Source organism: Anneissia japonica, unplaced genomic scaffold (genome assembly GCF_011630105.1).
Source record: "Anneissia japonica isolate Jap-2015-1 unplaced genomic scaffold, ASM1163010v1 scaffold483_len1788099_cov177, whole genome shotgun sequence".
Lineage (NCBI taxonomy): Eukaryota > Metazoa > Echinodermata > Crinoidea > Comatulida > Comatulidae > Anneissia > Anneissia japonica.
Window position 1 is genome coordinate 506848 of NW_022682587.1, and position 17779 is coordinate 524626.

A 17779-nucleotide genomic window follows, 5' to 3' on the forward strand; every position below is an offset into this window, starting at 1 on the left:
GAACCGTGGGTGAGCGGCGTCTAGAACCAGCTCCGATGTTAATGCTGTAGCGGTTGTGGAAAATCTGTAGCTTAGAGTTTAGATAAGTGTTTTGTTGTCGCAGTCAATTGTAGCTTGGCCTAATGAAAAATTCCGCTTCCAATTCCAATAATAACCACAATTTATTTAATCTTGTACTAAATATATAAATAAGGGAAAACGTCATCGACTATTAACACTTTCCATAAATAGTATGTCAAAGACCAGCTAAACTCACCGCTCAAACTATTCCAGCACACAAATTTACTCTTTCTTTCAAGAAACAATTATTGATTTGAAAATACCTGACAAAACCAAAAATCAATTTTTAAAATTAACTTATCATAAAAAACTTGAACATAGAAATTAATGACAAAAATAAATTACAGTTAAAAAAAATGATAGAAACACTTCCAATCCAGTCAATAGAAGTGTTTTTATTATTTTTTTTTACCATTTTCCAGTTAAGAAACCAGGGTACAAATTGTCTATGCTCAAGTTAGGCCTACTTTGTATGTTACTGCAAACTGAGCAAAGTGATTTCAAAATTGTTCTATGTTTTTTGCCATTTTCAGGGATCAATACATCTGTAACATGGAATTGAACAATTATCTGGGGGAAAACTTACATTAAAACAGATCTTGATATGAAAGATCGGTTTGGCTCGTTTAGGCCAGGTCGAATCTAATTGGAGAATGATGATTATTTAGTATAAAGTAATGTAACGGCCTCTAAAAATATTATAGTATAGACAAGAGGTCCGACTGCCCTAATTTTGTATGCATGATGAAACGTTAAAGAATGTTCTACCACGTGGTAGGGGGCGCCCTATTAACAACGAACGCCATTTACGGTAAGCGTTATATGGGCGACACTACGGCAGGTCCCCAAGGGGCACTAACCAAAAACTCCTTAATAAAGATTTTTGACATGTTTCGCACAATGATGACATAGATTCTCTATAATTTTAATTCAATTTGGCCTCAAGAATGAGTTACAGTTGAATTATAACTGATTTGTATAACGAATAATTTGCAATGTAAAAAAATAATTAATATTATGATATGAACTCAACAGACATTTAATTAAAACTGCAAAAATTGCACATGTTCCCGATATTGCTTCAGGATTCGAGCGCAATGTTAATGCCCAATTTTTTTTTTTTTTTTTTTTTTTTTTTTTTTTTTTTTAAATATTGAGCTTTCTTTTGAATGATACATAATATAGAATACTATGATTAGAGTAATGAATTTAACATCAGGCTGCATGGTGTATGACCGGTGTAAAATAGAATCCTATATGAAAATACACAAAACAAGATATCCTCATGATTAAAGGTCAACATTTTATTTATATCAAGTAAAACATGCACTGCCTATACCGATATACCAATGCCCATTCTAAAGATTGAGAAGAAATAATTCTGGTTTGATAATGTTTATTGCTTAAAAGGTAGTGTCAAAATATAAATTTGAATGATTTATCTTATTTTGTGACTACTGTAGTGTTGTTTTGGTACAATAAAAAAATAAGTGTCCCCTTAATAGGTGTTAAATTGTACTGATTTGACCATTTTGCACACCCAAAAAGTGTCCCCATTTGTCCCCTTTTTAGGTAGGTTGGCTTGTTAAAAGATAAATTTCCCCTCGTTTAATAGAAAAGTTTCCCTTTAATAGGTGTGTACCAATTGAGGGGTTCTATTGTATTTAATATTGGGACCGGCCCAGTCCCCCTTCCCCCACTTCCCCTTCCCTTCTTCAATCCGCGTCTGCTTATCTCATTATTTATGACGTGTGTTGAACCTGTCAACACGTCAGTAACTTGTCAACGCGTTTCAAACAACGGAAAATACAGACTGTTAGCGCTAGCGCAATAGAGGTACGTAAGCGGGGAACCTGGATTTCACTTTCCGGAAGTAGTCTTGTGAAAAGTACGGGGAGCGAACAGAAAACCAAAACAATGAGCTTTAAAAACAATATTAAAGTTAATGCGTCATCGGTAAGTATCCTGGAGCAATTTAATCATTAATATTATATTAGATTATAAAACTGCGGCCAAGAAATCCCCCGGACTCTAGCCTAGCCTATAATTGTTTATCAGACTAGGCTAGGCCCTAGCCTAGCTAGGGCTAGGCCTAGGCAAAGGTCCTACTGTACTAGGCTAGGCCTAGGCCTTCTAGCCTACTACTACTAGCTAGGTAGCCTAGCTAGGCCTAGAGGCCCTAGGCCTTGGCACCTAGGCCTTCTTAAAGCTAGGCTAGGTAGGCTGACCAGGCAACCAACCAGACCATCGACAGGACAGCCTAGGTAGGCCTAGGCCTAGCTAGGCCCAAGGCAGTTCAACAGAAGGAAGCAAGCTCGAGACATCAAAGGTAACTCTGGCATCGACATTCTAGGCGCACGTGCGTCCCTACACGCTGAACGTCACAAAAACCATAGCAACCAGACCATAAACCGTCACCGTACATGACGATTTACCCACGCGCGTGTTTTTGCCATGATAATTGCGTGTCGTGCGGTGATTACAAAGGACTAATGATATTTTGCACTAACATTAGACTGAAATATATTCTTCATTTTTCAACATTAATTTTACCAAAATTGTGGTGAATCACTTCGCAGAAAAAATTAATAAATGTTCTGTATATACTCAAATGTTCGTTTCCGGCACCTTATGCCAACATTGTCAAAATGACAGATTAATGTTACATAAGATCATGAAATTTGATAAAATTCGTAAAATTTAAATTGCTATCGGATATGTGAAGTAATATTATTTGGTAGATCATTAATGTAAATCAAAGCCCATGGGGCCAGTGACTGTCTCCTGCGGAACACCAAATAATTGACCTCAGCCCAATCCGAATATTTACCCTCAATTACAACCCTTTGTTTACGTTTAGTAAGGAAAGGTTCAATCCATTTCAAGGTTTTCCCAACTATTCCGTACGTACGCATTTTCTGAAGAAGCTTCTGGTGCAGGACTTTGTCAAACGCCTTTTCAAAGTCTGTTATGATAAGGTCTATTTGTTTGCAGCCATTTTGAAATTTCTGGCAACACCCCTTACGTATGTAAAAAAAAATGCACATACTTTTTTGATTTATCAGTGTCAACTCTACATCATATTCAATTAAAAAAAAATATAGCAAAAACAATTACAACCTGATATTGCTACATTTCGGACTGGACTAACCCATACTGTAATGCATTTTAATTGCATGGATGATACCTCAGAAACTAGCTAAAATTTGCGTGGAAAATTGCTACAAAAATAGGTGCGCAGAATTGTAACTACTGCATAACAAATTGGTTATATATTAAGATTAAGTCAAAGCCTAATTTTTGGCAAAATATGCAGGGAAATCCGCATTTATTTTTAGAAATGTGCGGGCAGATTTCTAGGCTTAATTTTTGTGTAAAGGATACTTTCCCTGTGCAGGCCTTAATTTACAGTCTGGGTGGTACTGTTTTTTTTTTCATCCGATCAGAATATTTTTTTGGGAAAAATGTAATGTAATGTAGTTTGATTTATATAGCACTTTACGCTGAAATGGTCTGAAAACCACTTGTGATGTGGACTGGCTCTTTTGTTAGTGACTAACGCAAACATAACTGCATGTTTTTGGTTTTTTTTTTCAGCTTGTAGGTTTGAAAGCAGAATTATTTAAAAAACAACAGGAATTTCAAAAAGAGCGCCTGGAAAATTCTAACGTTGTAAAGGCAAAGTCTGCTCCAAAGGTTGGTTATTATTATTATTATTCATCTAGCTTCTTGCTGTCTCTATCTAGCATTGTTTGTATGAGAATGCTGAGGTATCACTTTACTTCTTTATTCAATAATATTTTTTTGAATTTTTTTTTCATTTTTCATCAATTCAAAGAAACCCAGTTTGTGGAGTAAGAAAAATGCAGGTGTCAATCAACGAGCAGCGAAAGATCAAGAAGCAGCTTCGGAAGACAAGAAGAGTCTGGATAAATCCAGGTGTGTAGAGTGTTTAACTTGCTCCCATGTCACCAAACAGTTGACTGAACTAGAGGTTTACTGATTGTGCGCTGAAACATAGAGATCATTACATACCCTAGGCCCCCTGATACATTAATTAACTAGAGCAGTCGCTCCATAGAGTGCACACTTCTGACCTGTGCGTGAATACAGTACCAGCAATAGGCAAGACATGTAGGATGAGCGAAACTGCAGCATACCCTCAATGAAATAATGGAATGGCCCATTGTATTCAGGCACATTATTTTCTTGAGTGCTGCGGCCTACCCTCAAGAAATATACTGGAATCACCCACCGTATTCAGGCACATTGTTTTCTTAAGTGCTTCATAAATACATGGGAAATTTCCATTATTTTCTCTTATCCTCGAGAGTAAGAAATCAGAATTTTGTGACCTTACCTTGTTCTTTGACCTTTTCCGAAAATTGAAAGGTGCCGTTCTGTGATTATTGTGTACCATTTCAATAAATTTTGTGATAATTCATTCATTGGTTTTTGCATAATGTTGCTAACAGACAGACAGACCATGAACCTATTAATAATACCATGGACCTATTAATAGGCCCATGGACAGACAGTGAATACGCGCTGTAACCTCCTTTGCGGAGGTAATAATCCTCCCGCAACCCTCTTTGTGATTCAGCTGGAGATTTGGAATGCATGAGTGTATCATCTTTTTTCGATAAGTAAATGCTTGCAATAGGGGCCATTTTTATGTTACAGTACAAGAAAATTGTAGATGGTTATTTTCCGCGTATTGCCCAAATTTCCATCAGAAGGACCCCACTGGAAATGTCTTTGAACTATTGTGGGTCATTGTTGGGTGTATTTCACATCGAAGAATTCCAATCCAATCAACTTTGGACCACTTGGAGGCATTACTGTATTTAAAATACCTTAAACTATATCCTTGCATTATAGAAGTTTGTATGACAAATACTGCGTGGGTGGGTGTTATAAAGCACAACTGTATATCTTATTATTCAATAATGAACCCTATTTTTAAACTGGTAAACATTAAATTCTTACCAATGTTCATTGAATTTGCAGAGCATCGCTAGAAGCTAAATCTAAGTTGTATGATGAGATGACAAAAGCAAACTATATTCCAGGTAATTTTGGAAAAATCCCATATTAATTTCAGGAATTTTCAGATTTATGCATTTAATCTTCATGGATTTAATTTTAATTTGTCAACTTACTTTATGGGTCTAGCTTAATTCTTTTTTTGTATTGTATGTACCAGGAGCAGATCCAGAGATGTCAGAATGTGGGGGGGAGAACCGAAAGTAGGGCCGATCGAGATAACTCCACCCTAAGGGGTCTGGGGACATGCTCCTGCAAAATTTATTTTACTAGACGGCCGGAAACTAACTTTTGAGGAAGAACCCAACTGTACGACAGGCGCGTGCGCAACGGACCGTTTTTAATGCCGATCCGTTCAGACTGTCACCGACAATCAAGCAGACAGCGTGGCATCATCTAGCGCTTACGTGGAGTGGAGTGGAATTCTTCATATGGCGATTGTACGATCGTCATATTACAAGCGTACAACCATCGTACAAGAATGGGTGCCCGGCTTAACATAATTGTTTGTGATTATATATATTTATATATTGTATATTCGTTTTTCTATTACTTATCAATAATTTATATTTTGATTTCTTAGATGAGGATGGAAGTGGCAGATTTCTGGTAGATTTTGAGCAGAAAGCATTGAGTAAGATAAAGAAACAATCCCAGAAATCAGATGAAGAAGAGGATGTTATAGATAATGACAATATACCAGAACCAGCAGGACCACAGGAAGAGTGGTAGGTACTGGTTTTTTTAAGGGTAGAGGTTGATCTGAATCCAGCCAGTGTCTGATTACGGGTTCAGTGGTGACGCCACCGTTGGACAGGCTTAGACCTGTCTCTTATACACATCTAGATGTGTATAAGAGACAGGAATCAAGCAGACAGCGTGGCATCATCTAGCGCTTACGTGGAGTGCAGTGGGATTCTTCATACGGCGATCGTACGACCGTCATATTACAATCGTATGACCATCGTACTACAGAGTGGGTGCCCGGCTTACCATAATTTTTTGTGATTATATATATTTATATATTGTATATTCGTTTTTCTGTTACTTATCAATAATTTATATTTTGATTTCTTAGATGAGGATGGAAGTGGCAGATTTCTGGTAGATTTTGAGCAGAAAGCATTGAGTAAGATAAAGAACCAATCCCAGAAATCAGATGAAGAAGAGGATGTTATAGATAATGACAATATACCAGAACCAGCAGGACCACAGGAAGAGTGGTAGGTACTGGTTTTTTTAAGGGTAGAGGTTGATCTGAATCCAGCCAGTGTCTGATTACGGGTTCAGTGGTGACGCCACCGTTGGACAGGCTTAGACATCAGAAAAAAATATTAATTTGCCTATCCAAATAACATTATTTTACCAATCCCTAATATTGTTCTCTAAAGGCCAACTCAGCGTTGGCCGACGCAGCCCGACCTGATTTATCGTCGGGGACAGTCTTAAGCCGTCGTGAGAAATATTAAACATGTTTAATATTCTACGACGCGACTGCCCCCGACGCAAACCGTCGCGTCTGCATTGAACTCACACAGACCTGACACGACAACAAATCGCGTCGGGCTGCGTCGTACGACACTGTCCGAGTTGGCCTTAAAAGCACACTTTTGGGCCATAATGCACTAAGCCCACAAATACTGTCCCCATGAACCTTACCAAGGCTCTAGTCAGCCCCTTGGTTCAGAACCACCTGTTGGCCCCCCCACCCCATCTCCGCCTGCAAATGTCTGGAACCACCACTGAATGAGCTGTGATGTGGTTCATGCTAGCATTTAGCCTAAGATGCAAGTTGGGTGACACTTTTTCTATTCCTTGTTGTGCGAGTTACAATATATATAGGAAAAAATCTCACACTATTAAATTCTTTTATACCTGTACATTTAGTTTAGTGAGCCCACAACTTGCTGATCATGATGAATTGTTTACAGCGTAAGAGGATCTCATGAGAGGGTTAAATTATGGATATATAATTGTAGATCCATGGTCTAAGGGGCTACAACTCTTATTATTACCCCACACACTACCATTTGATAATACTTGATAAATATAGTAAAGAATTAAAAAAAAAAAATGTTTTTATGATTTACTTGCAGGGTTGATTATGTTGATTCATTAGGCCGTTCTCGACGATGCATGAGGAAAGACTTGGCAGATTTGATTGCAATGGATAAGGAGCTTGTTGGTCCTGAGAAAGGGTGAGTACTAATACTATACTTTGTCACATCTTATGAATAATACATAATAAATAATGCATAATGAATCAGTCATGCTCAATGAATAATTCATATGCATAATTAGCATATTGTGCATTATCATTATTATGGAATTATTATGACAAATTTTTGGGATGTTACTAAAATTTTTATTGTAGGATGAAGGAAGATGAGACTGATGAGAACCCCCAGCTGTTATCATCTGACATGTACCGGGAGATGTTGCGCAAAAAGTGGGAGAAAGAGGAGGAGGATGCATTGAATAGACCATCAGGACCGGTTCACTATCAGAATGTCAGATACGATGGTAAGAATAATAAATGTATAATGAATGTATAAATAAAAGATATTCAATGATAAAAAAATTAATATAATGTATATATATATATGTATGTACTGTATGTATATTATTGTTTATATTTTATATATATATTATTGTTTATATTTATATATATATATATTGTTTATATTTTATATATATATTGTTTATATTTTATAAATATATTATTGTTTATATTTTATATATATATATATGTATATGTATATATATATATACATATATGTATATATATATATATACATACATATTTAGATAGCTATATTAATAATAGTAATATTGCAATGGGTTTGTTTTAATTTTTAACCAACTTTTATGTAAAACTTTACATTTAAAAGACCGCAATGGAAATAAACCACTTAGGTTTTATTGGGTTAACCTGAGCTGTAAATGTTTTACTATAATGAAGTTTATTTTTCATTGTTATCATTGTTCATTGTTATGTCTTATGTATGAATTATGCTCAAATAAATTTGCATTGAATTGCAAAACGTTTATGTTTTGTTTTGCTATGTTTAGGTGGATAAACTAGATGTACTTTTATCTTATTTCTTCCACCTTGCTAACTATTGTCTATTATATGTTGTAAGCTGAATTTGAATAAAATAAAACAAGTAGTTTCTTCGGATGTATGTAAAAGCCACCACGATATAAGCCCACCTTACAATAACCTTCGATAGTTGTTGGAATTTTTTAGTTTTAATGTCCCATTAATAAGAGTGTCCCCTTAATAGGGATGTCACAAAGGAGGGGGTTCTATCATATCATTAAATTGATAAGCTGCATAGTTTGCTGGTTACATTAAAGAGAGAATGTAAGTTCTCCCTAGTGACACCTTATGTTTGCTGAAAATAACAAAAGTTAATTAGGTAGTATATTTCATATGCATAAGTTATAAGCCAATAATTACTTGTCTCTTCAGAGGTGCGAGATATGGGTGTTGGTTATTTCCAGTTTGCTAAAGATGTATCACAAAGGTCAAAGCAAATGGAGGCATTGGAAACACTTCGTGATGAGGTATGTTGTATTTTAGATCTGCTAAATTAACTGTTACAGCATGTTCACGGGACTTGGTTATTATTGTAGGTACTGTATATGAAATTTGTCTATCTAAACCATCTATCTACAGTACGATATTTGTGTGTTGTCTTTTTATATTAACCATTGATTTTATTGCTGCAACTTTTTTTGTGTTTGCTTTTAGTGCTTTGTTATGGTTAAAGGTCTTTTATCCTTTTGAAATTTGTTATTGGGTGTCATTTTAATGCTGATTTTTATTTTCTTCTTGATATATTTCATTGTTATTGGTTAAACCGCTTGTTGCTTTGATGATTTTTTTTTTGGGAGGGGGGTGGGGAGGGAGGGGTTTAATGGCATTTTGATGTTGTTCTCTTGAAGTTTTAGAATTAATTTTTTTGTGAAAAATATTGTAAATCTCATAATTCAATTTGTTTTGCAATGAGTTTGATAATAAAACCAGAAAAAAAAAAAAACATCTTTGCCTCTTTCCACTAATATATTTACCTTCATCAGTCTATCATTATTTATCATATTCGCCTTGATTTATAATACCACACTATTATTTATTATGTTATTAATTTTATTTATTATTGTTGTAACCTTTGCTAAGGAGCGCCTACAGTATTTACGTCTGCTACAATAGTCACATACCACGCCCATACACAATTCAGCACAATGATGCTGCAAGCTATGTGTAATTCTTTCAAGATTACCTTTTTCATTTATAGACAGTAGATCAAAGAGCTCGTCGAGAGAAGTTAAAAGAAAAAAGAAAAGCAGCGATGAATGCACGCCTAGAGAAGATCAAACAGAGGAAGCGAATGAAAGGAGAATTAATAGAAGACGAAGAAGAGGTAAAAGTAGAAGTGAAAAAGGAAGAAGAAACAATAACTACAGAAGCAGCGCTGCCTACGACGTCAATTGGGCAGAAACTGACAACACATACCAAGATACGAGAGTGGGACTTGGATAAAGGTTTGGATTCCCTTTGGTATTTTCTTATGTTTATAAAAAGACAAAGTTTTTGAGTTATAGATAATGGTACTATGGTATAAAACTAGATATAATCAATTAGATTTATTAGTTATGAGTGATATAAGTGGGATGGGGGAAGGCCCCACATTGTGGAGAGCTGGTTTGTATGTATGTATATATGTATGTATGTATGCGTGTATGCGTGTATATGTGTATGTATGTATGTATGTAAACAAAACACTTGATATACAGTATAATTTTAATTGTACATTATTTATTTTGCTTTTTCAGATCCATCTGATTTTCCAAAGAATAAATGGAGGACTGATCGGAGCCAAGAACGAGACCCGATGTTTGCACCGCCGTCTGTCTACAACTCACAAAAATCTTACAATCACTCAAAAGGCAATAATTTTAATAATCATAGAAAGAAGGACGACTATTTACTCTGACATCTAGCAATATTTAGGCTGATAAAAATTCTGAGAGCGAAAAGTGATTTGGTGATATAAACACAACCATGTGTTATAATTACAAATTGTTCAATATAAATATTTATCGCCTGATCAGAACTCTAAACAATGACGGACTAACTCTTCTGCAGCCGTTGCACATCACACTAATAATCACACACCACTGTACATTGCTGATTGAATGAAATTACAGGTTATATATACAAAACTAGTCACTGTGCAGGTCTTTTTTTCTGATATTACTCAATTGAAGCATTTAACACATTACTAAGTGGACCACTGATAATATTTAGATAATATAATATCATGCAGACTCCAAAAAGTCTAAGAGAAGCCATAGTGATTCAATTTTTCGTTTTTTATATAATAATAAAAAACGAAATATTGAATCACTATGGCTTCTCTTAGACTTTTTGGAGTCTGCATGATATAATATAAACACATTTACTGGTTTATTTATATTGCTGCTGTCCTTGCGTTTTAATTGGAGGGCTGGAATGCAAGGTTGAATAGAATACCGTCTTTCTGACGTGCTGTCAGTGACAGAATTTTTTTTCCAGGGCGGTGTGTTGCTTAATGAACCAAAATCAAAGAAGGGAGGAAATTATGGTTCAGGAAGGTTTTTGGGGTCCGGTGACTATTCCCTGAAAGCTCCAAAACTTTAGCCATTTTAAACTCACACTTAATAATAATATCTTTATTTCCTCTAAAATTACTCTATATGCAAATGCAAATGAAGTAGGAGGTGGGGGGGGGGGCGAGAACAAAGGAGCGAAGGTTATTACTTAGTGATTTTTTTTTGCTGCTGTTGCTCTTTTGCCATCCCTTGGATCCACCAATGGTCGATCACACCATAGGTTTTGTTTGCAATGGTCCATGTGTACATTACTCATACAATATGGATTAGGTGACAGATAGAAGGTTTGAACAATTTTGAATCAAGCATCCCCTGTAAACATTATTATGAGAACAGTTGTTTTCAAACTGAAATAGTGATGAATGGTTGTGAAAAAGGTTGTGAAAATAGAAAATTGATTTATATAAAGAGGTAGTATATGATTATATTGTAAGTTTTGGTTCGTCTTAAAAAATCAAGAATATCACATATTTCAATAAATAAAACACAAATATTACAGTATGTCATATTTAATTTTTATTCATTATTATATACACCTTTTTTACCATACAAAAGAATCATACATAAAGAGAACAGGAGGCACTTGTGATAAAATATATTTTGATACTTGGCAACAAAATTGCTGTACACAAATTATTTAGTAGAGTAGATACTTGAATTACTTATATCCCGCCATTATCTTAAAAGGCGGATCCAATGTTTAGCTTTAGGCTGATGTTCCATTTTTCAGTAGCTTGATGGCACGTCAACGCTGTTAACAATATGAGACACAATAGACCATTCTGGCATGTAAATCACTTAACTGACCAATCAAAACAGGGCTAAGAAAATGACTGTATAATTTTACACTATCCTTTTTTGGGACCTTAGCAACAATATCCAAGGGGCGGGGCTTAGTAGAAAGGTCCATCGAACCAGAAATGATAGTTGTCATGTGACCTTTTGCTGCATTTATATGCATTTCCCAATACATCACTGAGCAATAGTTTGTAGACACTATACCTCATGATATATGATTCAAGTCACATGATTGTTCCAATTTAGTGGATTACCATTCAGATATGAATACATGCAAATCAAGTACAATTATAGGTGCACTACAGCACTTGCATATTCCCCACACTCAATACAAAACGTCCTCCCCAAGGATAAAATTAAAATACTATCATAAAAGCAATATTTTTTTTAGAAAATTTTATTATATTATTATTATTATTAATGTTAGCCATCTTTCTTTGAAAGAAAATTGGTCATCAGATAGACACCGCTGTCTTGCTGGTTTTTAAACTTAGGATTATATCATATTCTAAAAGATATTTTTATGATATGATACAATATTTAGGCGAGACTTTTTATACCTTGTTTAGCGAAACCTGCTGCCCACCAATAAAAAAATAAATAAAATTTTATTTTCAGCCATTTAGCACACTCACTGCTACAGAAAAATGGAAATTTCAGAAAAGAAAAAAAAAATCTAAAGTTTTTCTTTATTTTTATCATGCCCACCAATGCCTTGAAATTACTAAAATTAAGATATGTATATTTCTTTATAAGTATATAAAGCATTTAACCATTTCATTACTACACTGTTTACATTCAACAATAAACATATAAATATTTTTTCTCCTCTGGATGTTTAGAAAATCATTTACTAAGGAAAACAAAATGTTATTTTTTTTCCACCGTCCTCTGGTGATCGTGAAACAAGGTATAAAAAAGCCTGACCTCATTTGAGATATTTAAAAATTGTAACAATATTTCTGAATAAACAACCACATGCCTAAATATATAACCAAGTAATTTCATCATTTTTTTTACACTAATGGAAGAGACACGTTTGTTTATATTCAAAATAATTATCAATGACAATCATGTATACATTAGTTGAAAATACTGATTATTGCACATTTAATTGTTAAAATAGATCACAAAAACATCATCAATAACCTCCCATTAAATAAAAACCCTGAAGAGGAAACTAAAGTAACAGGATAATTTTACTTCATCCTAAAAATTTGCATTTAGGCTTTCCTAAAAGGTATCAAATTGATATTGATGCCGTTGGGACTGCAGGATTCAGGAGTGCCTAGCCCTATCCTAAAGGGTACTAAGCAGGTATCCGCTCAGACTATCCTGAGGCTACCAAACTAGTACCTAGTACCTAGCTTACTTAGTAGGTAAAAATTTGGCAAAGCTATATGTATCTTGGGTAACAAGACTACACTTTACAACAAGTTTACACTGTCCACCAAAAAGTCCCTATTGCTATTGGTACCCATGCATCTAGGACTACCATGAGGTCACCAAACTGGTACTCTCACTGATGTTACTACTGTAAAAGGTACCAAACAGGTAATGAGGAGCTTTCAGTTTGTTCAACGATGCGACGCTAGAACGGAATCACTCATGTGTAGCCGTCCTACTGGTTGCCCTACGTTCTCTGCATACGTAGATCTGGCCAAATTCTGTCCTAGAATCTACGCGACAAGGAAAACTGAACGTTCTCTCATGCGTAAACGACTTTTAGTGACGTCATTACGTTCTACGTCCTACCGTCGTCGTGCAATTGAAAGATCACTATTGGTGCCTTGTACAGGGTACCCACACCTCTGGAATTATCTTAAAAGGTACAAAACATTTACCCTCTAGAAATATCCTATTAGTGTTCCAAACTACAACCCATAGCACCAGGACTACAGTATTAAAAATATTACCACACTGGTACCATATGTTTATCATTATTATAAATGGTACCGAAACTGATACCCAGACCCTTAAGATTATGATAAATTACAGTGTTATATATAATACATAGACCAATGTATTATATTTGAATTAATTCTGTTAGAGGTGGTTTAAAGGTTAACATTGCTGACACAGTATATTATTCTCAAGTCCTTTTAATTATACAAATATGTAGAAAGTTGTCAGGGTGACTGAGGTGTTCGCTGAGCCATTGGATGGGTGTATCAAAGGGGGGTTCTGTCCCTTGGATTAATACTTTCACAGCTTCAACAGGTTCTAGAGAAAAACAAAAACCCATGTCAAAAATGAAAGTATGTAATTTAGATAAAAGTTCTATGTGCTATAATCTACGAAACAACAAATAAACTTTATTTATTTTCTGATAGTAAATAAAATACACATAGACCTTTAATAAACTTATAGTAAGGAATAGTAACAAACATCATTTAAGATAAAATGAAAGGTTCACACACTTTTAAAATGTGGAACCAAAAATTCAGTTATCAAAATACTTAAAAGTGGTAAGCAATGTTTACAGGATATTTAGAGGGAAAGTAATATAATAATTAATTCTTATTAACATTTGTTAATATTGTGAACTGGCTTTACATGACAAAATTACTATCTTTGATACTTAAGAATAAATTACAAAAAAATTTCTTTTTTTGTACTGTACCTCGATCAGGAAATATTTCAGGTAAAAGCTCTTTTAATAAGTGACCTAGGGTCAGAGGTTCCCCTTCCTCTGAATAAGGTTTGAACAACTGTTGTAAATACATTTTGTCTGGCTACAAAGAAATGGGACAAAGAGAAACATTTAAAATGACTTTACTCATTTCATTGAAAATGTATTACTGAACATCTAGAGAAATATAATCTCTGGAAAGAATGGTTTTTGCTTGCCATTCACCTAGTTTTAAATAAATATTCTCAATTTTGTGTTGAGAATGTGAGAAAGCTGTTTACTCAAGATTTATCATAGTAATTACTTCTTAGTGCAATGCACCCGAACAATTACCACGGAGCTTATTAAATACATTGTATTTTGAGTGCTGCAGGCCTAAATCAACATTACATGCTATTATTCAGGTATATTTATTCAGAAAACATACAAAAATATTAAAATACAAATTCAGAAACAGAAGCCAATAGCAATAACATTTGTTGTGGACAGAGGAGAGTAGCAGGTATAGCTTTACCGGGTAGCTCAGATACGAAGAGACCCTTAGGGGAGAAGAAACTTACTGAGTGAGTTATATAGTCCAAGCTTTGAGCACTCTGATCTTTATGAAATTTCACTATATAAATGCTGCAATGTATGTATAGGCCTATGTTGAACATGTGATACCTTCTGAAGAAAATAACATGTGAAACTCACTTTAATACTGTATAAAGCCCCTCTCTTGCTCAACGCCGCGCTGAAGCTTCCACAAGCGCTGGTATTTGATTCATTGTATACTTACCTGATAAATTTTGAAAGGTACATATCTAAAGGGTTCTTCATTGTGGTGCTCCATAAGTTTACGATTTGTTGTCCAGAATTGATCAAATTTATCTGAAATAAACCAAAATAGATATCACTACATTATTATAATAACTATAACAAGTAGGCTAATGGTATAGAAACAATATTGATTATAGTAAAATAAAGGTATCAATTAACAACCTAGAGAGCAGCATAGCTCAGTTGACTAAACTGGCTGTAGCCACTCTGTGAGTACTGAACCTTGGAGATCTTTTGGTCCCCGGTTCAATTCCCATCACTGCTCTCCTTATGTTTCAGCTGGAGGGCTGCAATGTAAGTATAAAAATGCATACTTTCGGATGAGACGATTAAGCCATTAGTACTGTGTGCAATATGGCCTATGTACTTAAGAACATGGTACACTCTTCGGAAAAGGGTAGCGGATTGTCTTCCAGTGTACTGTCCAATTACCACCAGAAGGACCATTTGGGAATAAGTCTTCTTTGGATTGGGTTATCCTTAGTATTTACGCCGAATAAATCCAATCCTAGGTACGGTTCTGGGAATGCGCTAGGGTGGTGGCAGATGGTGACACTTCGGAGATTATGCAATTTTTGTTGTAGTTGTATGATATATCAGTGGCGGATTCAACAGGGCCCAGTTGGCACCACCTCCACCCCCTTAAATTTTCGAAAAGCATAAAGAAAAATGATGTTCAAATTTAGGCCTGAGAGTGCTATTTCTGGTCATTTAGAGGTGCCACAATCATAAATGGTAGTAGGGCTGAGGTGGTAGAGACACCCACATCAGTTTAAACCCTTCCCTGGCACTCTCTATTCTGAATTGCTGGATCCGCCAGTATAGAAATACATATGACTTGCATTACCATTTTGTAGACCACTCCATAGTTGCTTATGGTCACGTCTCTGCATGTTGTTAATCACTATACCCCTGTGCTTAAGAACATCAGCCTCCTTAACGCAGGACATATAGTGTGCTTCTATTATTTCTTTGTCTCGACAATGGAGTATTTCTTGTTCGGGGTAATGCTACAGAAATAAAACAATTTTTAATTATAACTTGTTTACCGTCTTTCTGTACTGCTTTGTCATTTCTAGTTGTTTTATATTTGATAATTATTCTACTTGAATTTATTTCAAGAGGTAACCAGATACAGTAGTATATTGACAGGTCAATGATGGGGTGGCAGACTTTTCGTGACCCAGAGTTTTCATTTCTCTGACAGAGATTTCGCTAGAATGACAATTGTAATTACAAGATGAAATGATGTATACAGTTAAACTCGCCTAAGTCAAATAATTTCAAAGTCAATCCAATTTTAAATGACAAATGGTTGTGTTTTCCATTTATTAACAATCTGTAAGTCCAATTTTATCTAAGTCGAACAATATTTCAATGGCATTTTGGATTCGACTTAGGCAAGTTCAACTGTATAATGTTTTATTATAAAGCTCAGGAAGTGGACATGTTTAAGCTTTAAAACAGGAAAATGGCTTTAGAAGGTAATCATTTTTTACTAGCATTAATGGGCACTTAATGAGATGTATATTACAAATTTACAATGACCTAAAACTCGCTTAACTATACCTTAAAATGAACAGTTAATTTCCATGGTAGAGTACAACTTGAAGCTACCAAATCATATAAAACACCCACTGGATAATGCCTATATAAAAAGAAATATATCATACATTTTTTTTTCTTTTTTCGATTACATTGTCAAGTTAATAATTTATGTTAATGCAAAATGAGCAAATTAATTAAATATTTTTTTAAGGATATTTTTTGTCATTTTTAAGGAACAATACATCTTTAAAAGACTCTGGACAACGAATGCTGATAATTCTGAATATTTTTACTACTTAATATAATGTAAGAAAGTGTAATAAAGTGTAAATTTTTTATAATGATAATAATAATAATAATAGTAGTAATAATAAAAATAATAATAAATATTTTAACCAATTTCCATTCAGAAATATTTAGCACAAAATAGTGATTTTGTATAGATAAAAGCAAGCAACACACAGCATGCAGTGAAATTCAGCATATTTGTGTATTTTAACTGTAGCTGTTTTGATTTAATAGGAAAGTATGCTGTTTTCTTCTTGAGCAAATTAATTAAATATATTTAAAGGATATATTTTGTCATTTTTAAGGGACAATACATCTTTAAAAGACTCTGGACAACAAATGCTGATAACACTGAATATTTTTACTACTTAATATAATGTAACAAAGTGTAATAAAGCGTAAATTTTTTATAATGATAATAATAATTATAATAGTAGTAATAATAAAAATAATAATAAATATTGTAACCAATTTCCATTCAGAAATATTTAGCACAAAATACTGATTTTGTATGGATAAAAGCAAGGCGGCAGTGAGCTTCAGCATATTTGTGTATTTGAACCGTAGCTGTTTTGCATTAATAGGAAAGTATGCTGTTTTCTTCTTGTTATCGTATCAGAGAAGGTTTACCATTTTAGCGGCTGGCCTTCAAAGTCGAACCACATCTCGTCTGTTTCTTCAGATTCTGTATGCTTCTTAAAATGTTTCTGAACTTTTTCGGTAACTAACGTTAGATAACTGAGCCTTGGTAAAAGAAGCTGCAAAAAAAAAAAGAAGAAAAGTCCTACATTATTACACCACTATTAACATTCTATTCAATAGGACAACATCTTGTTTAAGGATCTCTGATAAACAATATCACCTCCTCTCCTTGTATCAAAAACCATCAGAATGAGAATCAAAAACAAACTATTTACAGGATAGAATTCT

The 17779-nt window shown here is 34.4% G+C and overlaps 2 protein-coding genes across 3 annotated transcripts in view; one reads left to right on the forward strand and one right to left on the reverse strand.

Moving 5' to 3' along the window:
• Positions 1-1861: 1861 nt before the first annotated feature.
• LOC117100264 (coiled-coil domain-containing protein 174-like) lies at positions 1862-11288 on the forward strand. Of its 2 annotated transcripts, none has more exons than XM_033239915.1 (10): positions 1862-2016; positions 3658-3756; positions 3899-3999; positions 5071-5132; positions 5690-5834; positions 7203-7304; positions 7481-7629; positions 8582-8676; positions 9408-9654; positions 9946-11288. In XM_033239915.1, the coding sequence occupies exons 1-10, from the start codon at positions 1978-1980 to the stop codon at positions 10104-10106; spliced, it is 1200 nt and encodes a 399-aa protein (XP_033095806.1). In that variant the 5' UTR covers positions 1862-1977; the 3' UTR covers positions 10107-11288. The 2 variants fall into 2 exon arrangements, with proteins under 2 accessions (XP_033095806.1, XP_033095877.1); XM_033239986.1 differs by lacking the exon at positions 5690-5834 and adding an exon at positions 6185-6329.
• Positions 11289-12383: 1095 nt separating this feature from the next.
• The window catches only part of LOC117100392 (autophagy protein 5-like), an 8178-nt gene continuing 2782 nt past the window's right edge, over positions 12384-17779 (reverse strand). The window contains exons 4-8 of the mRNA XM_033240096.1: positions 16583-16661; positions 15861-16023; positions 14973-15064; positions 14186-14297; positions 12384-13785 (exon numbers count right to left, since the gene is read on the reverse strand). Coding sequence (XP_033095987.1) covers positions 13655-13785; positions 14186-14297; positions 14973-15064; positions 15861-16023; positions 16583-16661 — 577 coding nt within the window. The 3' untranslated portion in view covers positions 12384-13654. The remainder of the gene's footprint in view (positions 13786-14185; positions 14298-14972; positions 15065-15860; positions 16024-16582; positions 16662-17779) is intronic.